The sequence below is a fragment of the Chlorocebus sabaeus genome, chromosome 6, assembly GCF_047675955.1.
Source record: "Chlorocebus sabaeus isolate Y175 chromosome 6, mChlSab1.0.hap1, whole genome shotgun sequence".
Lineage (NCBI taxonomy): Eukaryota > Metazoa > Chordata > Mammalia > Primates > Cercopithecidae > Chlorocebus > Chlorocebus sabaeus.
Genome location: NC_132909.1, coordinates 61,654,744 through 61,679,294, shown reverse-complemented (window position 1 = coordinate 61,679,294; position 24,551 = coordinate 61,654,744). Strand labels below are relative to the sequence as shown.

Sequence of the window (24,551 nt, the reverse complement as noted above, 5' to 3'; positions counted from 1 at the left end):
GGCTTGGGGACTGGTAGACAGCGGGGAGCTATGGAAGGTTCTAGAGTACTGGAGGAGGGGAATGTGAACAAGCATCCTTGTCTGGGCGGTTGCTCAAACCACAAGCAATTATAGAGTGCCTAGTGTGTGCCACTGTGAGACAGAGCAGCAACCAAGCCAGACCCACCCTGACCCTCCCAGAGCTGAGTGGAAGAGACGGTCACTAAATAAGAAGAAAATGAACAAAAATTTGGTAGGCTGTTACGGAAATGTGTGGGGGTTGGGGGTGGGTAGCAGCAGGACTTAAATGGGGCAGGGAGTGGTGCTTCCTGCATTTTCTCAGTGGCAAGTAGGGAACTTTTTCAAGGCAGGACATTTGGAACTGGGTTTTGAAGGGTGAAGAGGAGTTCTGTGGCCCAAGTTGCCTGCTCACTGCTGGAGGGCAGATCTACTCTATAGGTTCCCATCATATATGCCTGCCTCAGTTTCCCCAGGGTGCACTGGATGTTAGAACACACCCCTGGGCTGGCCTGGTTAGAAACTGACCACTTCCTGGATGTGGGAGACAAGCATGACCCTTCCTGGGCCTCAACTTCCCTGCCTGAGCAACGGTCGACATTGGTGGAAGAGGTCAGGGATCCTGGGGAGGAACGGGGTGGGCGTCCGGGCCAATTTTATTTTCTTATTTTATTTTATTTTTTTGAGACGGAGTCTCGCTCTGTCGCCCAGGCTGGAGTGTAGTGGTCCGATCTCAGCTCACTGCAAGCTCCGCCTCCCGGGTTCAGGCAATTCTCCTGCCTCAGCCTCCCGAGTAGCTGGGCCTACAGGCGCGGGACGCCACGTCCCGATGATTTTTGTATTTTTAGTAGAGACAGGGTTTCACCATGTTGTCCAGGCTGGTCTCGAACTCCTGACCTCGTGATCCGCCCGCCTCGGCCTCCCAAAGTGCTGGGATGACAGGTGTGAGCCACCGCGCCCGGCAAGTCGGGGCCAATTTTAAAGCGCAGAGTCCTTTCCTGGCACCTCCATTCCATCTGAGGCCTGAATCTGAGCAGGGATGGGCAGTGGTTAGGCGTCCCCAGCCCCCGCCAAGTGTCACCGCCGAGGCCCGCAAGCAACCATTGGGAGGCTCTATTCCGCCCCCTTCTCCGGGCAAGGCGCGTCCCACTCCCCCCGCGCGGTTGCTGGGAACCTCGAGGCGGCCCGGGCGGGGTGCGGAAAGCGCGTCGGAACCTGGCCGGGTCCCTCCTCCCGCGCAGTGATCCGAGCGGCTGAGCTCCGCGGCGAGCGGCGCCGACAACTTTGCGATGGAGTTTGTGCGGGCGCTGTGTCTGGGCCTGGCGCTGGCGCTGGGGCCGGGGTCCGCGGGGGGCCACCCGCAGCCGTGCGGCGTCCTGGCCCGCCTGGGGGGCTCCGTGCGCCTGGGCGCCCTCCTGCCCCGCGCGCCTCTCGCCCGCGCCCGCGCCCGCGCCGCCCTGGCCCGGGCAGCCCTGGCGCCGCCGCTGCCGCACAACCTGAGCTTGGAGCTGGTGGTCGCTGTGCCCCCCGCCCGCGACCCCGCCTCTCTGGCCCGCGGCCTGTGCCAGGCTCTGGCGCCTCCGGGCGTGGCGGCCCTGCTCGCCTTTCCCGAGGCTCGGCCCGAGCTGCTGCAGCTGCACTTCCTGGCGGCCGCCACGGAGACCCCCGTGCTCAGCCTGCTGCGGCGGGAGGCGCGCGCGCCCCTCGGAGCCCCGGTACGCGGGACGCGCGGAGTCAGGACCTGGGGGACCCGGGGCGGGGGAGGAAGCCCTGGGCACACCCGGAGTCAAGATGGGGGTGCCGGGACTACGTAGGCAGGGAAGGGGGATCCCGGGACGCTAGACGGGCCCCAGGGCTCAGGGATGGGGAAGACCCGGGTGTCCTCAGAGCAAGGAAACCGGAACCCAGAGGCAGAGACCCGGGGCAGGGACCTAGACGTGGGGTTGAGAGCCCCAGGGACGCCCCTGGAACACCCCTGCAGACCCCAGCGCCCCTGGAACGCCCCTGCAGACCCCTTCCCAGCGCCCTAGTGGAGACCCCGCCACTGTGGCCTCTGCCCCTTCCTTTTCCAGGCCCCTTCCCTCCGTGCCCACAGATCCTTCCCTGGTCCCTGGGACCTCCTGGTCCCCACCCGGCTCTGGGTGGCTGGGCTGGAGGACAGGCGGTCTCCCTCCTCACTCTAGGGGTGCAGTTTCAGGGTCTGCAGGTCTGGATCTCTGTCCTTCCAGAATTCTCCCCTTCCCCTCCCAGAGGCCTCCAAGATCCCAGAGCAACCCCTGCCATTCCAACCCCAACTCCATTCCCACGTCCCACCCCCCACCCCCCACCCCACCCCCCCACTCCCCACCCCCCAGTCCCCACCCCCCACCCCAGGCAGCCTTCAAGTTCCTCTCTTCTGATCCCATCCCAGACCCAGATCCCGGGAGAAACGGAATAAGAAGAGAAGGGCGGTTGACTGGGTTCTGGGGACCCTGCAGTTCCCCCCAGCAGGGCTCACTGCACCCCAGATAATAAACCCCTCCCATCGCCTAGCAAGGAAGTCCCAACTCTGGACATGGGGCCTGGCTGAGCTCTATGGCCAGCTGCCCCTCCTTCCCAACCCACGCAGGAGCCCCTGCAGCCCCTCCCTCTCCTCAGGGAGGGAGACCCTGACGCTAAAGGGGGAGTCTCTTAACCCAGCTCTGCAGGTGTCCAGGGGACCCCTGTCCCCCCACCACCCTAGGGCTGCTGGGAGACGCGGGGCTCAAACCCAGGCCTGGGGCGCCCTCTGCTGCCGCCGCCAGGAGCTGCACCGCTGCAGGCCGGGGCGTGGGACCGACCCAGCGTCTTAGGGACTGGCTTGGCTCCCTGGGGACTGAGCCGCATCCCAAGCCCATCCTCCGGCGCTGGGCACCCTGCTTCCACCCTGGGAAGCGCCCTGCCCACCCGAGGGGACTGGCAAAGCTCTCCCACCTTAAACGCACTAAGTTAAATCCAGGGCCGGATGTGGTGGCTGGCGCCTGGAATCCCAGCACTTTGGGAGGCCGAGGTGGGAGGACAACTTGAGCTCAGGTGTTTGAGACCAGCCTGGGCAATTTGGCGAGACCCCATCTCTACAAATACAGAAATCAGCTGGGCGTGGTGGTGAGCACCTGTAATCCCAGCTACTCAGGAGGTTCAGGTGGGAGGATCACTTGAGCCTGGGAGGCAGAGGTTGCAGTGAGCCGTGATTGCACCACTGCACTCCAACCTGGGCAACAACCCAGCACTGTCTGCAAAAAAAAAAAAAAAAAAAAAAAAAAAAAAAAAAAATAATATATATATATATATATATACACACACACACATTTTATATATATTATATATATAGGCTGGGTGCAGTGGCTCACGCCTGTAATCCTAGCACTTTGGGAGGCCAAGGCAGGCGGATCATGAGGTCAGGAGATCAAGACCATCCTGGCGAACACGGTGAAACTCCGTCTTTACTAAAAATACAAAGAAAATAAATAAATAAAGAGCCGGGCGTGGTGGCGGGCGCCTGTAGTCCCAGCTACTCGGGAGGCTGAGTCAGGAGAATGGTGTGAACCCGGGAGGTGGAGCTTGCAGTGAGCCAAGATCATGCCGTTGCACTCCAGCCTGGGTGACAGAGCAAGACTCCATCTCAAAAAAAAAAAAAAAAAAAAATTCCCGGAGAACTTCCTGGATGGCACTGGGCACAAGGGGGCCCCTCAGCACTCCATGTGCCTGGCATGGGGCAGTAATGTGTGAAAAGGCTGCTAGGGGAAGCTACCCTGGTTTGGCCCTAAACACAAAGCCATCACTGGGCTCACCTTTATGGGCCATGGCTTTTGGCCCTAGAGGGGTTCCCAGGCAGGTGGGTGTCACGGGAGGTCAGGACTGTAAAGGAATCAGGAAGGGACCTGAGGCTGGAGGAGTTCCAAGCTGGAGCCTGGACTCTGCCTAGAGGATGGAGAAGTCTGAATAGAGGAGGAGCAATGTGTTTGGGTTTTGAAGGATGTGTAGGAGTTGGTGGGCATACAGGGAGAAAGGTATTCCATCTGGGGAATGGCACACGCAAAACACACACACACACACACACACACACACCAAGTGGGCCCATGATAAGGGTAGCTGGAGCCAAGAGAGGCTGGGAGGCTGAGCTTTGTGGGGATGGTGATGGGGAGCCATGGAAGTGTTTAGAGCAGGGCTGGGGCTGTGGGGAGGTGGAGGGGAGGTGTAGCCATGCAGCTGGTATCTACTTACTGCTGGAGTGGGAAGGGTTTTGTGGGGGTGGAGGTCGTCAACCCTAACTGTGGCCACCCCTCTCCCAGAACCCATTCCACCTGCACCTGCACTGGGCCAGCCCCCTGGAGACGCTGCTGGATGTGCTGGTGGCGGTGCTGCAGGCGCACGCCTGGGAAGACGTCGGCCTGGCCCTGTGCCGCACCTGGGACCCCGGTGACCTGGTGGCCCTCTGGACAAGCCGGGCTGGCCGGGCCCCACAGCTGGTCCTGGACCTAAGCCGGCAGGACATGGGAGATGCAGGACTGCGGGCACGCCTGGCCCCGATGGGGGCACCAGTGGGGGGTGAAGCACCAGTACCCGCGGCGGTCCTCCTCGGCTGCGACGTTGCCCGCGCCCGTCGCGTGCTGGAGGCCGTACCTCCCGGCCCCCACTGGCTGTTGGGGACGCCACTGCCACCCAAGGCCCTGCCCACCGCAGGGCTGCCGCCAGGGCTGCTGGCGCTGGGTGAGGTGGCACGACCCCCGCTGGAGGCCGCCATCCATGACAGCGTGCAGCTGGTGGCCCGGGCGCTGGGCAGTGCAGCTGAGGTGCAGCCAGAGCGTGCCCTCCTCCCCACCGCAGTCAACTGCGGGGACCTGCAGCCGGCCGGGCCTGAGTCTCCCGGGCGCTTCTTGGCACGGTAAGTGGGGACCCTGCTTCCCTTAAGAGGGTGTCTAGGCCACAGAGTCTGCGCTGCCCATGGATCACAAAAGGCAACATGAGGCCGGGCGCGGTGGCTCACGCCTGTAATCCCAGCACTTCGGGAGGCCGAGGCGAGCGGATCACTTGAGGTCAGGAGTTCGAGACCAGCCTGGCCAACATGGTGAAACCCCATCTCTACCAAAAAAAAAAAAATTAGCCAGGTGTGTTGGCACACACCTGTAGTTCCAGCTACTCAGGAGGCTGAGGTGAGAGAATCACTTGAGCCTGGGAAGTCCAGGCTGCAGTGAGCTGAGACCGCACCACTGCAGTCCAGCCTGGGCGACAGAGACCCGGTCTGAAACACACACAGTCAGGATGCTTTGCTGCTAGATGTCTTAGGTCCACAGAGGCAGTGCCCACCTGGGGAACTATCTCAGGGAGAGAACGAGCTGAACTAGGAGGGAGGGAACGGGTCTCTGGCCGAGCCCTGGGGCAGTTCCTGAGAATGAACAACTCCTGGAAACAGGTGACCCCAGCTGGGCGCTTATGTGTCCGTCACTGACGTCAGGCATGGCGTATGTGGGGTGGGGGTACAGCCACGGCATCCGGGCATGGATGCCCTGGCATCAAGGGGTTAGGCTTGGGTGCACCAGGAGTGTCCACGTTTGTCCTCATGATATGGACGGGGTGCCCAGTGGGAATTGGGCATGTCGGGCAGGCGTGAGGGGATAGAGGGGTCTGAACTTTGACACCTGACATCCCCCCCGCCCTGTCCCTAGGTTCCTGGCCAACACGTCCTTCCAGGGCCGCACGGGCCCCGTGTGGGTGACAGGCAGCTCCCAGGTACACATGTCTCGTCACTTTAAGGTGTGGAGCCTGCGCCGGGACCCACGGGGCGCCCCGGCCTGGGCCACGGTGGGCAGCTGGCGGGACGGCCAGCTGGACTTGGAACCTGGGGGTGCCGCTGCAAGGCCCCCACCCCCTCTGGGTGCCCAGGCCCGGCCCAGGCTGCGTGTGGTAACACTGGTGGAACACCCATTTGTGTTTGCCCGTGATCCAGACGAAGACGGGCAGTGCCCCGCAGGGCAGTTGTGCCTGGACCCCAGCACCAACGACTCGGCCACCCTGGACGCACTGTTCACCGCGCTGGCCAACGGCTCAGTGCCCCGCGCCCTACGCAAGTGCTGCTATGGCTACTGCATTGACCTGCTGGAGCGGCTGGCGGAGGACACGCCCTTCGACTTCGAGCTGTACATCGTGGGTGATGGCAAGTACGGCGCCCTGCGGGACGGCCGCTGGACCGGCCTGGTCGGGGACCTGCTGGCCGGCCGGGCCCACATGGCGGTCACCAGCTTCAGCATCAACTCCGCCCGCTCACAGGTGGTGGACTTCACCAGCCCCTTCTTCTCCACCAGCCTGGGCATCATGGTGCGGGCACGGGACACAGCCTCACCCATTGGTGCCTTTATGTGGCCCCTGCACTGGTCCATGTGGCTGGGCGTCTTTGCGGCCCTGCACCTCACCGCACTCTTCCTCACCCTGTACGAGTGGCGCAGCCCCTACGGCCTCACGCCGCGTGGCCGCAACCGCAGCACCGTCTTCTCCTACTCCTCAGCCCTCAACCTCTGCTACGCCATCCTCTTTGGACGCACCGTGTCCAGTAAGACGCCCAAGTGTCCCACGGGCCGCCTGCTCATGAATCTCTGGGCCATCTTCTGCCTGCTGGTGCTGTCCAGCTACACGGCTAACCTGGCTGCCGTCATGGTCGGGGACAAGACCTTCGAGGAGCTGTCGGGGATCCACGACCCCAAGGTGGGCAGCCTCGGGGGGCTGGGGGTGGCCTCGGGGGGCTAGCGGGGGCCCCGGGTTGGGCTGCATAGGGCAGCGGTGGTCAGCTGGGCATGGAGGATGACCACTAGGCCAACTCTGTCCCAAGAGACATTTATTCAATTAATTAATTTATTTAAAGAAAAATGGCCGGGCACGGAGGCTCACGCCTGTACTCCCAGCACTTTGGGAGACCAAGGCAGGCAGATCACCTGAGGTCAGGAATTCGAGCCCAGCCTGGCCAACATGTTGAAATCCCATCTTTACTAAAAAATGCAAAGAATTGACTGAGCATGGGGGCGGACATCTGTAATCCCAGCTACTCAGGAGGCTGAGGCAGGAGAATCCCTTGAACCCAGGAGGCAGAGGTTGTGGTGAGTCAAGATGGTGCCCCTGCACTCCAGCCTGGGTGACTGAGCAAAACTCCGTCTCAAAAAACAAAAAACAGCCGGACGCGGTGGCTCACGCCTGTAATCCCAGCACTTCGGGAAGCTGAGGCGGGCAGATCACGAGGTCAGGAGATCGAGACCATCCTGACACGGTGAAACCCTGTTCTACTAAAAATACAAAAAACTAGCTGGGCGAGGTGGCGGCGCCTGTAGTCCCAGCTACTAGGGAGGCTGAGGCAGGAGAATGGTGTGAACCCGGGAGGCGGAGCTTGCAGTGAGCCAAGATCATGCCACTGCACTCCAGCCTGGGCAACAGAGGGAGACTCTGTCTCAAAACAAAAAAACCACAGAGATGGGGGGCTGGCTATGTTGTTCAGGCTGGTCTTAAATGTCAGGGCTCAAGCAATTCTCCCACCTTGACCTCCCAAAGTGCTGGGATTACAGGCGTGAGCCACCACACCTGGCCCTATTGTCTTTTTTTTTTTTGAGACGGAGTCTCAGTCTTGCCCAGAGCTGGAGTGCAGTGGCGCGATCTCAGCTCACCGCAAGCTCCACCTCCCAGGTTCAAGCGATTCTCCTGCCTCAGCCTCCCACAGTGCTGGGATTAGGTGTGAGCCACCGCGCCCAGCCTCCCCTTGTAATTTATTGGCAAAATCGGGTTTTCTGCCCTGTAGTGTCTCTGAACCTTTGGATCTGCCCAGTGGCGTCCCCTGGGGGTGCCTGGCCTGCTCCCCAGCCCCTGGTATTCCCTGTGAAACGGTAGTAAAGCGTAGATGCCATGCTGTCGGGTGAGCTGACCGCTCCCAGCAGCTGTTCCAATGTAAATGCTGCACAGCCAAGCAGAGACAGCGTTTTCATCATCCGGAAAGATCCATCAGATGCTGCTGACCTAAAGGCACGATGGAATCCAAGTTTGGGTTTTTGGTGGTGCTGGAGTCCCGTGGGGAGGCCTTGGTGGGTGTGACCTCAGCAGCCAGACCCACCTTCTCATGAGAGGTCTGCACCAGGTTACCATGGCAGCTATAGGGAGAACAGACCGCGGGTGGTGCGGGGAGGACCCGCGGAGGGGCCTGGGCTGGTCCAGGAGGATGATGGGGAAGGAGGCTGGGTTCCATACTGGGCCCCAGTCTGGGTGGGAGCCCTGGAGGGGTGAGCAGTGTGCTGAGGGTGGAGCCCCCAGGGTTTTCGGAGAAACAGGGTGTCAGAGGCAGTGAGGACACAGCTGCCTCCGCCGAGGGTGTGAAGAGCCAGAGTGGGGGCAGATCAGGAGTGAGGTCACAGACGTGTTAGAGTGGGGCTCCCGTGGGACCCCGAGGGGAGAGGCAGAGGAGGTGGCAGGATAGGCGTCGAACCCAGGGCGAGGTCCGGGTGGAGATGGACCTGCCGGCGTTTAGAACAGAGGGTCTCCACTCGGGTTGATCGTGCCCCCCGGCCCCAGGGGACCCTGGACAGTGTCTGTCTGGAGACAGCTGTGGTTGCCACGCCTGGGGTGTGCTCTGGGCATGGAGTGGGTGGAGGCCAGGAACGCAGCCTCAGCGCCCTGCAGTGCCCAGGACGGCCCCACCCCGGAGAACGGCGCGCCCCTCAATGGTCAGGAGTCCTGAGGGGCAGGCAGAGGCGCTGACGGGGTCCCCCGCGCAGCTGCACCACCCGGCTCAGGGCTTCCGCTTCGGCACCGTGTGGGAGAGCAGCGCGGAGGCGTACATCAAGAAGAGCTTCCCCGAGATGCACGCGCACATGCAGCGCCACAGTGCGCCCACCACGCCCCACGGCGTGGCCATGCTCACGTGAGCTCGGGCGCAGGGTGGGGCGGGGGCGGGGCATGGGCGGGGCGACGGCTGACCCCACTCCCGGCCCCCGCAGGAGCGACCCCCCCAAGCTCAACGCCTTCATTATGGACAAGTCGCTCCTGGACTACGAGGTCTCCATCGACGCCGACTGCAAACTGCTGACCGTGGGCAAGCCGTTCGCCATCGAGGGTGAGGGGCACCTGGGCGGGACGGGACGGGGTGCCGGGGTCTCTGGGGGACCTCCTGGGGGCAGTGGGGAGCCACGGAGGGTTTGAGGTGGGAAGAGGTGAAGTCTCACGTGTGCGGGCAGAGTTCCCCTGGGGCAGTCCCACCTGGCCCCACCACCCGGCCCCACGCCCCCAGGCTATGGGATCGGACTGCCCCAGAACTCACCGCTCACCTCCAACCTGTCCGAGTTCATCAGCCGCTACAAGTCCTCTGGCTTCATTGACCTCCTCCACGACAAGTGGTACAAGATGGTGCCTTGCGGCAAGCGGGTCTTCGCGGTTACAGAGGTGGGGCAGGGCCCGGGACAGAGGGTGGGGGTGGGGGGCCCTGAGCCTTGTCTGAGGTGACCAACCCTGTGCTCATTCCCCAGATGTGCGTTTGTCCCCTTCTGCGCACTTCTATTCGCCCTACAAAACCCCAGCTCCAGTGCCCCCTCCTCCATGAAACCTCACTCCCCCAGCCATGGAGTTCCTGCCTCCCAGCCTGGCTCCACTGTCCCAGACCCCTCTCTCTGGCCCAAACTGTTCTCCCCCAGTTCAAGGCTCCCCAGGGGCCTGCCATTACATGACCGTGAGGGGCTCCTGCTGTGCCGCCCCCAGACCCTGCAGATGAGCATCTATCACTTCTCCGGCCTCTTCGTGTTGCTGTGCCTGGGCCTGGGCAGCGCTCTGCTCAGCTCGCTGGGCGAGCACGCCTTCTTCCGCCTGGCACTGCCGCGCATCCGCAGGGGGAGCAGGCTGCAGTACTGGCTGCACACCAGCCAGGTGGGGACCGGGCGGGCGGCGGGCGGCGGGCGGCCCCACCACCCCCGCTTCCTCGCCAACCGGGTCTGTCTGGGGTTTTAGAAAATCCACCGTGCCCTCAACACGGAGCCGCCAGAGGGGTCGAAGGAGGGGACGGCAGAGGCGGAGCCCAGGTAAGTGGTGTAAGTGGTGATCGGGGCGGACCACATCCCAGGACGACCCAGACTCACCCCACCAGCTCGCCCCGAAGCCGGCCGCAGGGTGCAGGAGGTTTGCGCAGGTCCCCCGCCCACCCCTGGACGGCTCTGTGCACACCGCAGCTCCCTGGTTGTGCCTATCGGCCACGCTCTGCCCTTAGTGGCCCCTGCAGAGGCCGAGGGCGCGAGACGACTGCCCGGGCAGACACTGACCAGGCCGGTTCCGTCCCCAGCGGCCCCGAGGTGGAGCAGCGGCCGCAGCAGGACCCGCCAATGGCTCCAGAGGGCTGGAAACGGGAGCGCCGGGTCGTGGACAAGGAGCGCCGCGTGCGCTTCCTGCTGGAGCCCGCCGTGGTTGTGGCGCCCCAAGCGGACGCGGAGGCGGAGGATTCGCCGCGAGAGAGCCCCGTCTGGCTGTGCTCCAACGGCCGCCCGCCCGCTGCAAGGCCCACGGGAGCCCCGCAGCCCGGGGAGCTGCAGGAGCTGGAGCGGTGCATCGAGGTAGCGCGCGAGCGGCTCCGCCAGGCCCTGGTGCGGCGCGGCGAGCTCCTGGCACAGCTCGGGGACAGCGCACGCCACCGGCCTCTGCGCCTGCTTCAGGCCACAGCGGCCCCCGGGGAGGACCCACCACACTCTGGCCGACGGCGGAGCCGCGAATAAAGTGGCAGCCAGGCCCTTTGGGCTCAAGACACACACATAGCGCAGTGGGCCGCTGTCAACAGACAGTTTATTCTATATACAAACACAATTTTGTACACTGCAATTAAATAGAATGGAATGAGCGCTCCTCCGCATTCCTCTCCGAGTGACTGGTTTGGCCCCCGGCGCACTCCACCCCTGGTGGGGCTGGTCCACGGCCCTGGCTGCTGCCACTGATGTTGGCGCCTGCACCCCACGTCCCTGTGCCCGAGGCACAAGCTCTACTCTCCCGGGAACCCCAGGCCTGGTGCACACGCTGGGAGGGCCGGGCCATGGAGAAGGCACTGCAGGGAGCACCAGGCAGAGCCGGGCTGAGGCCGGCCGGGACAGCGCTAGGGTCTGAGGCCCCGCTCCATCCCGGCCTCTCCTCCACGCCTCCGCCTTGCTCAGACACCTGCACCATGGGACCCCACTCCATCCTCAAGACGGTTCACTACAGACCTTTCACCAAGCCCCCTCCAGAACCTTCCATGGAACCCCACCCCCTCTCTTTGCTGGCCAGCTCAAACAGCTCACTAGCGGGTACAAGCCTCGGGCACAACCTCACACCACGGGGAGGGAAGCCCGCCTTCCGGGCAAACCCCATGACACCCTGAAAGCCCCCGACACAGGCTGGGCAGTCCCCGAGGAAGGAGGTGGCGACTCCCCAGCCCCTACGGGCTCCAGAAGGTCAGGCCCAGCCAGCAGGGGTCAGAGGCGGCTCAGCTGTGCGGCTCAGGACCCAGCCTCCAAGGGCGCCTCTGTCGGGGCCATGCAGGCCGGGCTGGGCCCGCCCACTGCAGCGGCCAGGGGCGTTGTGTCGGAGGCCGTGGAGTCACTCGTGGGGACATTGTCCTGAGGAGCGTGGGGGAGGCCCCCGGCAGGGCCCAGTGGGCTGGCTGGACGCCGCTCCAGGAGGGAGGCGCTCAGGCCGGACAGGAAGGAGGCGTCTGTGATGATGGCGGCGGTCTCTGCCATCCAGCCCAGGTCACCACCAGCAGCTGCTGCCACTGAGGCTGCTGCAGCCACCAGGGAGCTGGGCGCCGTGGCCACAGGCCCGGGACTCCCACCAGCCCCGGGCGAGACGGGGCCCAGGGCGGGGGGCTGGCTGGCAGGGTCCGGGGCGGTAGCCGGGGCGCCCGAGTTGTTGTTCATGTCATCGGGCAGCGCCGTGGGGGTCCCAGGGCCCAGTGGCGGGGCCTGCAGCAGCATCTCCTGGATGCGGACCTGCTGCAGGATGGCGGGCAGCTCGTAGTGGTGGAAGAAGTAGATCATGGAATGCTGCGGGAGGGCGGGCGGGAGTCAGGACTGGCCCCCCTGCTCCGCCCAGCCCCTGCTCCCAGAGGGCAGCCCACCCCGCAGGGCTTCTTCCCGGGCTGCCGCCTCTCCCGCTCGGAAAGGCACGGCTGGCCCGCCCCCTGCTTGCCGCCTGGGCCTCACCTGGATGAAGAGCCAGGAGGTGACCAGGGCCAGGCTGCTGTACTGCCCATTGAAGCGGTAGTGGTAGGCATAGAAGGCGAAGTGGTAGAGATAGAAGAACCTGCGGGGCGGGGTGTGAGGGCGTCGGGGCTGCCCCGCCCCACCGCAGGTCCCACCCCGCCAGGCCACGCCCCTGGGGTTCCCGCTTGGCACAGCCCCGCCCCCTGCTCCAACACCCCTCCATCAGCCCCCACCCCTGCCCACCAGCACCCTCTCCATCCTGCCCCCGCGCCGCGCTCACCGCAGCCAGTGCCGCTTGCTGGTGCTTGTGTGGCAGCAGATGGCGTCGTACTGGTCCGCGAGCCACACGATGAGGATGATGTAGAAGGCGGTGGTGGTGTCGTTGAAGAACTCGGACATGATGGCCTCCATCCCTGCGGGGAGAGGCGGCGCCGGTTGGAGCGGGCGGGGCGGGGTGTGGCGCAGGGCAGGGGAGGCCGGGTGGGGTCCTCACCGACGAGGGCCAGGATGACGGTCAGCAGGGGCGCTGCGGGGAAGGCGATGGCCATGTTCATCTCCAGCATCTGCAGCAGGTCCACTGCGGGCACAGGGCGGCGGGCGCCCGGTGAGGGCCTGGAGGACTCCCGCCCCGCCCCGCGCCGGCGGGCCACTCACCGATGAAGACGAAGATCTGGTGGTGCGAGTACCGCAGCAGCATGGACACGCTCAGCGTCTGCAGGGGACGCGCGGGAGGGGCTGTGAAGGGCTGCTTGGCTCCCGCCCCGCCAGCGCCCACGCCCGCCCCGAGGCACTCACGAAGATGACCATGATGACGAAGGCGGCCAGGTACGACGTGCGCGCCATCCACATGCTCACGAAGCGGTAGTGCTCGCCCGACACCACGTTCCGCAGGAAGCCTGCAGCGGAGAGGGCCGTGAGCGCCCGCCGCAACCTGCGCCCTCACAACCTCCGGCCCCAGGGCGTGCCTCACCCTTGTTCTCCTCATTCTCCGCCAGGCCCTTCACACTGGACATGAGGATGTCGTCGTAGCCCAGAAACTCATCCAGCAGCAGGCGGCTGAAGCGGTCCCCAAAGCACTGGTCCCGCGTGGGGTCTGCGGGCGGGTGGATCAGGGAGCCGGGAGCCCTGCCCCAGCTGGTTCCATCCTGAGGCCCCACCTGCCTCCCTGCCCTGCCCTTTCTTAGGAAACCCACTCAGGAACCCCAGCCCTGGGAAGCGTGCCTGGGGTGGGGCAGACCCCAGTGCTTCCTGTGCAGCCCCCAGCCCCGCACCTGCAGGAGGAGACCCCAGGGAGGAGGGGAGGCCCCGCCATGGAGCTCCCCCAGCCCAGCAGCTCAGACTCACCCAGGGTGACCACCATGACAGGGATACTCAGACGCTGGCGGGTGGCCGGCGACAGGCGCAGGAAGCCATACTCCAGTGAGTACTCCACGATGTACTCGTCCTGTGGCCACACTGCGGGGCAGAACCAGGGGCAGGTCAGTGTCCCCCGCCCCATCCCCCACCACTGCCTCCAGGCGAGGCAGGTGTTGAGGGGCAGAGGGTGAGACCTGCTGAGCCCCGGGCCCCTGGTGGGTGCTGGGAGGACCCGACATGGACACTCGGGATGGTGCCCACCCACGCTGGCGTCCCGCCCTGTGTGCTGCCGAGGCTGGCCAGGCTCCTCCTCCTGCGGCCCCTGTCCCTGGCTGGGGCTGGCTGGGTGCAGGGCTGCCCCTCTGCCCTGGCGGCCCGTCAGCACACCCCCAACACTTCAGAGGCTGCGGCCCTCTGGATAGACCGCCTGCTGCTGCCAGATGGGCAGGGACAGGGGCTTCCCTGAGCACAGCCAGCTAGAACTCCGAGCTCACAGCCAAAGGGGCCCATCCCCTCCAAGTTGCTGTTCACAAGAGGGTCCCAGAGAGGATGAGCTGAGCCAGTTACCCCAGGCCCTGGGGTGTCCCCACAGCCTCGTGTGCTGACAGATGGGGAAGTTGAGGCAGGAAGCTGCCCTGAATGGTCCAGGGCATGTGGCCAGCAGGCTGGGGATGTTCGGAGGGACCCCACCTGTGCCCCGGCACCCAATGGCTGGGGCAGCCCTGTGAGGCAATACACCTTTGGTGGGTGGCCTACCTTTGGTGGGCGTCTCGGGGAAGGGGAACTCCTGGCTGTCATTCAGGGCCTCTGTGCTACTCGGCGGCTTGAACACCTTGGGCTCGATGTCCAGCTCAAACTGTGGGCGACCAGGGACCAGGGTGTCAGCAGCGCCAGCCCAGGCTGTGAGGACCCGGCCTGAGGATGCAGTCCTGCTGACGGGAAGGGGCTGGGTGCCTCAGCCTCTGCCCCATCACCGAGCAGCCCAGGGTGGACTGCATGTGCCTCCTGCCTCAGCTGGGATCCTACCTCAACACCAAGCCTGCCCTGCTGTGAGGCCATCTCCAGGCATGGGTCTGAGTCCTGAAGCTGGGAAAGGGCCAGCCACAGACAGTGGGCCCCATGGAGGGGTCCATTATGCTCTGGCCAAACGCTTAAACTCTTGGGGTTGGCTTTGTGGGAACAGGTGGGACCCCAAACCCTGACTGCTGAAGCAAAAAGATCTCCCACCAGGCCGTGGGGCCCAACACAGCCACGTGGTTCCACCAGTGCCTGAGGCCACCACAAGCTGACCAGGCACCCAGCACCTCTGCAGGCAGCGGGGCCACCTCAGGACCGCGAGGATGGGCCCAGAGCTCTCACCTCCCAGCCCCCAGGCCTCCTCAGCTATTCCTGCCCATTGCACCCCCAGGCCCAGCCAATCCCCTCCCAGAACAGCTGGACTCTCGAAGGCCGGAGTCTGCCCAGCCCAGGCCTCTAGCAGGAAGACAGGTGGAGGGTTTGGCTTCAGAGCCCCCAGGCCACCAAAAGGCCATGGCAGGCAGAGGCAGGCCTGTTTGCATGCCAGGTCCCTGAAAGTCAAGAACCCCAACATCCTGTCTGTGTCAGGAACTGCCCCTTTGGCCACGAGCATTTATGGGGCACCGGCCTCCGCCGCAGCAGAGCCCAGGCCTGGCTCACCTTGATGGAGCTGTTCCCAAACATCTCCATGGTCAGCTCCTCCTCCTCCTCGTCTTCCACGTCCAGGCTGCTGCCTGGCTCCATGGCCAGGCCCGGGAAGCTCCCGGGGCCTCCGCCGTCACAGAACTGCAGGAAGACGGGCGCGCGGCTCGAGTTGTGCCGCACCTCCACACGCAGGATGCCCTCGCGAGGCCACTTGTCACGCACATGCTCCAGGCAGTTGATGGGCGAGCGGGAGAAGACGATATGGATGTAGGCCAGGACGAAGAGCACAAACAGGGCCTGGGGGACGGCCGGCAGTCAGTGGGGTGCCCCAGGACCCGCTGCAGCCGACACCTGAGGCCCTACATGGTGGGGCGCGCTGGGCTGCCCAGGACAGGGGAAAGGAAGGAAACCCCAGAAGCCGAATTGGGCTCTGAGGACCCCAGGTCCCTCCCACACTGACCGCACCTGGCCAACCCCTCACACAGCCCAAGTGACTGAGGATCCCGGGGACACCCCACTCCAACCCTGGAAGGGCTCTACCACCTGCAGCCTGGCTCTGCCAGGCCCCCAGGGCTTAGGCAAGGCCTGTGACTGCCCCGCACCTCCTCAGGGGTGAGCCGGATGACGCCAGCGCTGGGGCCCTCTCAGATGCGCACAGGACCCCCCAAACCAGGGAAGACACGAGGCTGGACTCAGACCCACCAAGTGGAGCACACCAGGCCTCTCTGCCAGCCAACAGCTCCCGCCCTGCAAGGAGCAGCCTGGGTGCCGCCGCCACCCCGGGGCCACCAGCTGGGCCCACTGCCTAAGAAAGACCAGCACAGCCCTTCACAGCCCATCCTGCTGCCTCCTGCCTCACCTTCCACTGTGTCCCCAGCACTCCCCTGATCTCACCAGCTAAAAATAGCTTCTCTCACCCGACGGGGTGCCCTGTGCACCCCTCCCAGGTGTGGCGGGGCCAGCCGCAGCTGCTGGGGAGACAGTGGACCTCCGTGGCTGGGCAGGGCACCCCACGGCAGGGCCAGGCTGTCGTGCCCAAGGCACAGCCTATAAACTGGGGTGGCAGCAGCTCTCACCTGGGGGCTCCTGCCCAGGGGGTGCTGGGGACATCTGTGGTTGTCACAACTGGAGGAGCTCCTGGCATGGAGTGGGTGAGGCAAGGGATGCTGCTCAGCACCCAGCAGTGCCAAGGACAGCCCCACCCCGATGTCCACAGGGCCTGGGGAGCCCACGCCCCAGCATGCTGCAGGCACAACTCAGAGGGGGGCCCCTCTAGGGGCGGTTCAGGGCAGCCCCTCTTCCAGGGAGCCCACCTCATCATCTGGCAGCTTGGCGGCCCACTGTACCTCCCAACCTGAGATCTAGGCATCACCCCCGAACCTGGTGAGGGTCACGTCCACCTGCTGCCCCGATCTGGGAAACTGAGGACCCAGCTGGGCCAAGGGGGTGCCCACGGGCACACGGAACCCCAGACTCTCAGGGAAAAATTGACCAGACTCAAAACCACAAGCTAGAGAGGCCTGCAGCACAGGATCCCTCCCTGACCTGCTGGCAAGTGCACCGAGGCCAGGGTGCAGTGAGCCACACAGCCATGGGCAAGACCACCAGGAGCCTCAACTCTTCCATGCCCACAGGGAGCCGGGCCTCCTCTCCAGAGCCCTCTGCAGACTGAGCAAAGGGCCGAGTCAGCAAAGCAACCCACTTCTGGCCCGGCCGCAGTGCTGTGACCTGAGGGAGGCCCTGGGTCCAGCCACACCTGCAGCTGGGCTTGCCCATCACCCTCGCCAGGTCCAGGAGCTGGAGAACCCCTGGGCTGATCGGAACTGCATTTCCAGTCCTTACAGCCAAACGAGTGCAGGGGATGGAAGTTCGCACAGCGCTGAGATTGAAGCAGAAACAGAGAACCCTGACCACCATGAATTGAGGTCCCCGCCCACAGAAGCCGAAGCTACAAATGGGTGGTGGGCGGGAGGAGGGGGCAGGGCCCTCTGCTGGGGAGGGTTCCCTTGTGTCCCGGGGGAGGCAGGGAGGGCAGTATGAACGGTGGGCAGCCCTGGAGCCTGAGATGCCTTCAAAGCCTAGCACTTCCTCCATATGGCATCTGGGGACAGGAGCCACAGAGGCTGGGCCCAGTGGTGGGCCACGGTCAGAGACGTGGACCCAGCAGTCCCTCGGCTCAGCACCCTCAAGAGAGAGGGGCCGGCCAGGCCCACGGTGGATGCGCTGGTGGCCATGCTCAGCCTTCCAGGCCCAGACGTCCAGCAGGAGCTGTGCCCAGGACAGCTACGGACCCTGTGCCAAGATGTTCCAAAAAGTGCTGACACACAGTGGGCTAAGGTCGTGGCTGCCCAACGCTTCCCAAGGGACGCACGGCTGTTACCATCCCTGGTTTATAGATGAGGAACTGACGCAAAGTTCCTGACAGACCTGGACCTGCTGAGATCACATGGCCAGGAGGGAGGGGCCGGGGCAGTGCCAGGCTGCACACTTAAGGCCCCACAGAGAAGAGCAGCGCCTGGGGTCGCCCTGAGGAAGGGTGTGAGTGACCTGTCCTGTGAAGACAGCAGACACGATGAGAGGATGCCAGCGTCTTCACACAATGTGCACACACTCCAATGGAAGACGCCGAGTCCCCCAAACGCTATGACTCAGATGTTACTGTCTCTGCCCCATCAGGTGCTCCGTGCTGACCGGGCTCAGGAACCCCCAGCCCGGGCCCACCAGGGTCCTTCTTCCCTGACAGCCTGACCAGGAATCTGCCCCACGGGACGAGGCCTGCTCCCACCAAAGCCTCGGCTCCCCCACAATCTCCCACCACAAAACAAGGAGCAGGTACCGCCCAGCCAGACACAGGCTCATCCTGAGTCCCGGGTCCTCCTCCCCAAGACCTGTCATCAGCCACCTTGCAGCAGACACCTCACCTGGCCCGGCCTGGCACCACACGCCCAGGCAGCCTCGTCCACGCCCACAGTAGCCCTCCCCAGGGATCTCAACTGCAAATGGTCCCACGGGCCTCTGGCCACCCTCCACCCGCAGCCTGGCTCAGCCACTGGCACGTCTTGGGTGGTACAGACCCGACACTCCATGGCCCTGTCCCTGACCCCAGCAGCTGCCCACCTGCTCCAGCCCCAGGGCCTTCCCACACGCCCTCCAGCTGCCTGGACAGCCCGCCCCGTCCCACTGGCTGTGGCAGGAGGCCCTGCCCACCCCCGACAGGAGTCACCCCACCCCTATGGCCCTTTCTTCCTCCGGGTCAGCCCACACACCGCTGCACCCACAGGAGCACCTCCCCCAGCCTGGGGCTGTGCTCACCACACCAGGAAGCTTCCCGGATGTTCTGGCCACGGCTCCCAGGGCACCCGAACACTCAGCCACCCGGTGGGTCTTTCCCTTCCTGTCTCCCCAGACCTGGAGGGCCAGGAGCAGCCTGCTCCCTCTCTGGGTATTTGAGCGACCCACAGACTGACAGACAAGCCTGCTGAGCCACACTCTCCTCCCCAGGTGGGGCACAGAGCCCTCAGCCCCGGCCAGGAAACGCTACCTGGGGCTCCCCTTTGTCCACCTGGGGTGCTTCCGGCCTCTAGGCCACGGGGGCCTCTCCTTCCACTGCAGCCTCACACAGTGGCCTCAATGTGACAGGTCCCCCATTCCGAGCACGACCCCTGGGGTCTCATACACCTTGTCTTTCATCCTCACAACGACCCCACCAGAGGAGCCCCGTTACTCCCCGTGGCTAGGGGTGGGCCCCTGCCCATGTCCAGTGCGCTGAGTCGAGACCCCCTTCACCCTGTGGGCATCCACTCAGTGTTCACCTGGGTCCGGAGCCCAACTGCAGTGACAGTGCCCTGGGATGGACAGTCTCTGCCACGCTGGCTTCGGGGCCATGAAGGCCAGCAGAGGTGGGGGCTGAGGCTGGAGGGAGGTCTCCCCAGGGCCTCTGGAACACAGGCCCCTGCCGCCTCTTCTCTCCCCAGCACCTGGCACTGCCTGGCATTTCCTAAAACCACCCAGGCAAGGGTGAGGGGCTGAGGGGCCTCGTGCTGGCTCAGAGCTGGGAGCTCCTGGCATTTCCTGAAGCCACCCAGGCATAGGGGAGGGCCGGGGGGCTCCATGCCAGCTCAGGGCTGGGAGCTCAGCGGCACAGGGGCCACAGGATGAAGAAATCTTGAAGGGATCACACCAGGGAGGACCTGGCTCTCTGCAGGGAGAGCCCTGGAAGCCGAGTGGGCAGGAAGCAGAAGAGCCTTCTGGAATTCAAGGCAGCCTCTGAAAGCCAGTCCCAGCCTGCACTTTGCAGATAAGTAAAAGTGAAGGTGGCAGGGTCAGATTCTGAGCCACCAGATTACCTGGTGGAGAATTCACAACGAACCGATTTCCCCACCCAGGCCGGGCGCGGGGGCTCACACTTGTAATCCCAGCATTTCTGGAGGCCAAGGTGGGCGGGTCACCTGAAATCAGTTTTGAGACCAGCCTGGCCAACATGGCAAAACCCATGTCTACCAAAAATACAAAAAAAGTAGCTGGTTGTGGTGGCGGGCGCCTGTAGTCCCAGCTACTTGGGAGGCTGAGGCAAAATAATTGCTGGAACCCAGGAGGTGGAGGTTACAGTGAGCCGAGATCGAGCCACTGCACTCCAGCCTGGGCAACAGAGCAAGACTCCATCTCAAAAAAAAAAAAAAAAAAAAAATTCAACACCCAGAGATCTTGCAGCCCAGAGCCCCCTGCTGAGAGAGGAGGGATGGGGGGCGCTGAGAACCTCCCCAGAGTCTCCACCCTCCACAGGAGAGGGGGGACCTCCAGCTCTGGCCCAGCCCCATCTGACCACCTGTGAGTGGTACCTGCCTGGAGATACAGTTGGGTAGGCTTGATCCCTTTCCAAACTGGGACGTGGTGGGACGGAAGCCCAGGCAACAGGGATGCACCTCCCAGGGAGGCTGAGCTCTGTCGGGGGCACCTGGCCTGGCACCCAGCACACATCCTCCACAAGCCTAAGGACAGAGCGGCTCCATCCTGGACCCAGGCTACTCCATGGAAGGAAAACCCACATCCACAGACCAGCCTCTGTCCACAGTTTCAGGTCCTGTCTGTGGACCCCAGAGTCGGGAAAGGCCGCCTGCCCAAGTAACCCTTCACAGTCCTGCTCAGGTGCCCAGAGGCAACCACGCCACTCTAGGGGGCTGCAGGGAGGAAGAAGGTGAGAAGGATGACGGGCTGAGCTCTGGCCTGGGGAGGCCACGGATCTGGAGGCTAAGGGGCCTCCTTCGAGGTGTTGGTAGGCTGGGACCCACACGCAGGTCTGCAGGACCGCCAAGCTCCAGCTCCATCTGCCGAGCCCAAAAGAGCAGCCAGCTCCTGACCAACAGGCCTGGCCCGCCAGCATCACCCCCTCTCTGCAGACTAGCTCCAAAAAGCTCAAGGCGCAAGTTCAGCACCCCCCAAGCCCCAGCACTGCGGTGTTCCGATGCAAAACAAAAACGGCCATGTCTCCATTTCCCCAGGTGGTCCAGGACCCCGGCCAACTTGTTTTCTGAGGGGCTGCACCTGCTGCTGAGCCCCTCCTGTCACCCAAGACAGACTCCTTCTCAGAGGGACTCAGGCCGATGCCAGTCCTGCACAGCTGAGACCTCTGTGCCATCTGAGGAGGGCAGGAGGGGGACAGAGGCCAAGACGCAGAGGTCGGTGCCTCCTACAGGAGGCACGGGAGACAGACCTGAGCTCCTGGGTCAGGAAGGGGGTGGGGACCAAGCGGAGGAGGCTGGGGATGGGCTGGAACGATGCTGCCGGTGACTTTGCCGCTAACCCTAGGGAGGTGACCTCAGCTAAGTCACATTCCCCTGAGGCTCAGGAGAGGGGAACAGGGTGGGGGCAGATGGAAGGCTACAAGGAGGGAGAGAGCCCCACCAGGAGGAAGAGTGGGGAGTGGACTTCCAGGGCTGGGGTTGGTCCGAGGGAGCCCTGGGTCAGGCTGGGTTCTGGGCCAGCACACGGCCTCGGGACTGAGGGTCAGAGGCGGCAGAGTCAGGGGTCAAAGGGCGGGAGGTGCTACATCGCAGGCCAGGACGGGGCTCCAAGCCTGGGTAGATGGGGACCGGGGAAAAGCGGTCGCCGGGGACAGGATGGGCCCTGGAGGGGGCTGAGATGGAGGTTTCCAGAGTAGAGAACAGCGGCTTCTAGTGCAGTGGCAACCGGCCTTCCCGGGTGTACGGCCCCGGGCGGGATGGGGTCACGAGACGGTGACCCTGGCCAATCCCAGGATCAGAGGTCGCGAGGGAGGGCCCTAATCGGTAGGGTCGGATCTAGGCCTCGGGGTGAAGGGTGACGCTCGGTGTCCCCAGCGAGGCCAGGGGCCGCGGTCGCAGATCGCAGACATGGGGGTCGGGCCAGGCGCTGGGGTCAAGGGTCAGGGGTCGGGGCCGCGGTCACCTTGAGCAACACGAAGAACTCGAAGAGACGACGGAAGGCGGGCGGGAAGAGCCGCGAATAGGTGACAGCCATCTTGAAGAACAGCGCGTGGAACAGCCGGTCGCGCACGTTGATGAGGGGGTTGGGGTTGAGGTTGGGGGTGCGAGGCCCGCGCGCAGGGGCCGGGCCGCCGCCGCCCCCGTTGGGCCCGGGCCCCGGAGCTCCGGGCGCCGCGTGCTCCGACATGCCGCCCAGCGTCGCGCCCTAACGGCCCGCAGGTGTCCGAGGGCGCCTCCCGGCCGCCATCTGCCGCCCTTACCGCCGCCGCGCTCCTTACGGCCGCCCGGCCGCTGCCGCCATCTTCCGCCTCCTCGTCCTGCTGCGGCCCTGCTGACGCTAGCGAGTCGCCACGCCGGGCAAGAGCGGCCCCCCTGCGCCTTCAGGGAACGCTGGGATACCAGCGGCCGCCCGGGGAAGCCTCACCCCCGCCCTCGCCTGCGCCAGGGGGCGAGGCTACATCCGGCCCACCTCTTTTGCATATTGACACCCACAATCCACCGCGTCTATGAGGCCAGTAAAAGACGGTAAAATTATGATAAGATGTGGGATTTTGCGTGATCGAAGACACTCAAAGTAAGTGCAAGCACGGAATTTGTTTGGCAATATACAACTGTAGGAAGTTTTGCTAAATATAAGACTGACCACAAGTTCTCCTAACTGTAAGGTAATTAGTTTGAAGGCCTTTAAATAACCGTCGCTGGACCTTTTCGGTTGTGCTCGCTTGGGCAGCACATAGACTAAAATTGGAACGATACAGAGAAGATTAGCATGGCCCCTGCGCAAGGATGACACGCAAATTCGTGAAGCGTTCCATATTTTTGCTATAGTCCGTAGCTGGTCAGCTCGTTTTGTTTCCCTGCCCCGGACTCCCCGGATGTCCGTCTGTTCTGGCACTAGAGGTTGGCGATAGAACAATCTGGTCGTCCCCACTCATGCACTTAAGCACCTGCCCCTGTAGCCCTCGGGCAACAGTAAGTTGTGCCACCTGCCCCTGTAGCCCTCGGGTAACAATAAGTAAATGCTTTTCAGGGGCACGTATTGAGTCCCTCCTGCCTACATAAGATGATACTATGGTTTCTGTTTTTGTTTTTTCTTTTGTTTGAGACGGATTCTCGCTCTGTCGCCCAGGCTGCAGTGCAGAAGCGCGATCTCGGCTCCCTGCAACCTCCGCCTCCCGGGTTCAAGCGATTCTCCTGCCTCAGCCTACCAAGTAGCTGGGATTACAGGCATGCGCCACCGCGCCCGGCTCATTTTGTATTTTTGGTAGAGACTGGGTTGCTCCATGTTGGTGAGGCTGGTCTCGAACCCCCAACCTTAGGTGATCTGCCCGCCTCAGCCTTCCCAAAGTGCTGGCATTACAGGAATGAGCCACAACGCCCAGTCCAGACAGGGTTTTCTGTAGATCCATGTTGCCTATGGTCTGAACTCTTGAGCTCAAGCAATCTGCCAGCCTCAGCCTCTCAAAGTGCTGGGATTACAGGTGTGACCCACCAAACCCGCCCAAAAAAAAGTTTTGGTGTTTTTTTTTGTTTGTTCGTTTGTTTTGACACAGAGTCTCACTGGCGCCCAGGCTGGAGTGCAGTGGCATGATCTTGGCTCACTGCAACCTCCGCCTCTTGGGTTCAAGCAATTCTCGGCCTCAGCCTCCTGAATAGCTGGGATTACGGGCGCCCGCCACCACGCCCAGCTAATTGTTTTATATTTTTAGTAGAGACGGGGTTTCACCATCTTGGCCAGGTTGGTATTGAACTCCTGACCTCGTGATCCACCTGCCTCGGCCTCCCAAAGTGCTGGGGTTACAGGTGTGAGCCACCCCACCTGGCAGAGCAGGGGTTTCACTGTGTTAGCCAGGATGGTCTCGATCGGCTGACCTCGTGATCCGCCCGTCTCAGCCTCCCAAAGTGCTGGGATTACAGGCGTGAGCCATGGCGCCTGACTTGTTAATCTTTATTTTTTAGAGACAAGGTCTCACTCAGTCATCCAAGCTGGAGTGTAGGGATATGATCATGGCTTACTGCAGCCTCCACCTCCTGGGCTCAAGCAATCCTCCCACCTCAGCCTCCCAAGTAGCTGGGATTACAGGCATACATCATCATCCTCAGCTAATTTTTTAAAACTTTTTTTTTGAGGTCAGGAGATCAAGAACATCCTGGATAACAGGGTGAAACTCCGTCTCTACTAAAAAATTGCAAAAAATTAGCTGGGCGTGGTAGCAGGCGCCTGTACTCGGGAGGCTGAGGCAGGAGAATGGCGTGAACCTGGGAGGCGGAGCTTGTAGTTGAGCCGAGATCGTGCCACTGCACTCCAGCCTGGGCAACAGAGAGAGACTCCGTCTCAATAAATAAAATAAAATTAGGGGAGGGGAGGGGAGGGGAGGGGAGGGAATTTGCTTCCCTGATGGCACCAGCCACACTTCCAGTGCTCAGTGGCCCCGTGGCCAGTGGCTACAGTAGTAGACAGTGCCGCATTGAAAATTTCCTTCATCTCAGAATAACAGAAATGGTCAGCACTAGTCTAAAATGAGATTCGTCGGCCGGGTGCAGTGGCTCACGCCTGTAATCACAGCACTTTGGGAGGCTGAGGCGGGTGGATCACCTGAGGTCAGGGGTTCGAGACCAGCCTGGCCAACATGGCCAAACTCCATCTCTACTAAAAATAAAATAAAATAAAATGTGTCAAATTCCTACTCATGCTTCAAAACCCCATCTCCTTTGCCTCCTCTTACAGGCAGCTTTCCTTGATTCCTCCGACAGAGCCCCAACTCTCCCTCCATGTTCCTCCAGCCCCAAGCCTCTCATTCTGTCCTGTACTTGCTCATAGAGGGAAACAGGGTGTGGGGGTCCGCTTGTGCCGGCTCATACAGGGAATCCGGGTTGG

The 24,551-nt window shown here is 63.2% G+C and overlaps 2 protein-coding genes and 1 non-coding gene across 5 annotated transcripts; 2 read left to right on the top strand and 1 right to left on the bottom strand.

Moving 5' to 3' along the window:
* Positions 1-1,020: 1,020 nt before the first annotated feature.
* Positions 1,021-10,858, top strand: GRIN3B (glutamate ionotropic receptor NMDA type subunit 3B). Of its 2 annotated transcripts, XM_007994562.3 has the most exons (11): positions 1,025-1,712; positions 4,308-4,900; positions 5,682-5,745; positions 5,963-6,173; positions 6,518-6,714; positions 8,760-8,905; positions 8,982-9,097; positions 9,272-9,423; positions 9,736-9,900; positions 9,982-10,052; positions 10,310-10,858. In XM_007994562.3, exons 1-11 carry the CDS (start codon positions 1,287-1,289, stop codon positions 10,734-10,736), a joined length of 2,568 nt encoding a protein of 855 aa, XP_007992753.3. In that variant the 5' UTR covers positions 1,025-1,286; the 3' UTR covers positions 10,737-10,858. The 2 variants fall into 2 exon arrangements, with proteins under 2 accessions (XP_007992752.3, XP_007992753.3); XM_007994561.3 differs by having other exon boundaries at positions 1,021-1,712; positions 5,682-6,714.
* TMEM259 (transmembrane protein 259) lies at positions 10,787-22,017 on the bottom strand. 2 transcript variants are annotated; one of them, XM_007994559.3, is made up of 11 exons: positions 21,636-22,017; positions 15,228-15,509; positions 14,307-14,406; positions 13,539-13,649; positions 13,165-13,287; positions 12,990-13,090; positions 12,849-12,906; positions 12,688-12,771; positions 12,475-12,607; positions 12,195-12,294; positions 10,787-12,035 (listed from the first exon to the last, which is right to left on the bottom strand). In XM_007994559.3, the coding sequence occupies exons 1-11, from the start codon at positions 21,858-21,860 to the stop codon at positions 11,490-11,492; spliced, it is 1,863 nt and encodes a 620-aa protein (XP_007992750.3). In that variant the 5' UTR covers positions 21,861-22,017; the 3' UTR covers positions 10,787-11,489. The 2 variants fall into 2 exon arrangements, with proteins under 2 accessions (XP_007992750.3, XP_007992751.3); XM_007994560.3 differs by having other exon boundaries at positions 12,688-12,720.
* Positions 22,018-22,387: 370 nt separating this feature from the next.
* LOC119622475 (U6 spliceosomal RNA) lies at positions 22,388-22,494 on the top strand. Its single transcript, XR_005239093.1, has one exon. It is a non-coding gene; the product is annotated as a U6 spliceosomal RNA (small nuclear RNA).
* The last annotated feature ends 2,057 nt before the right edge of the window (positions 22,495-24,551 follow it).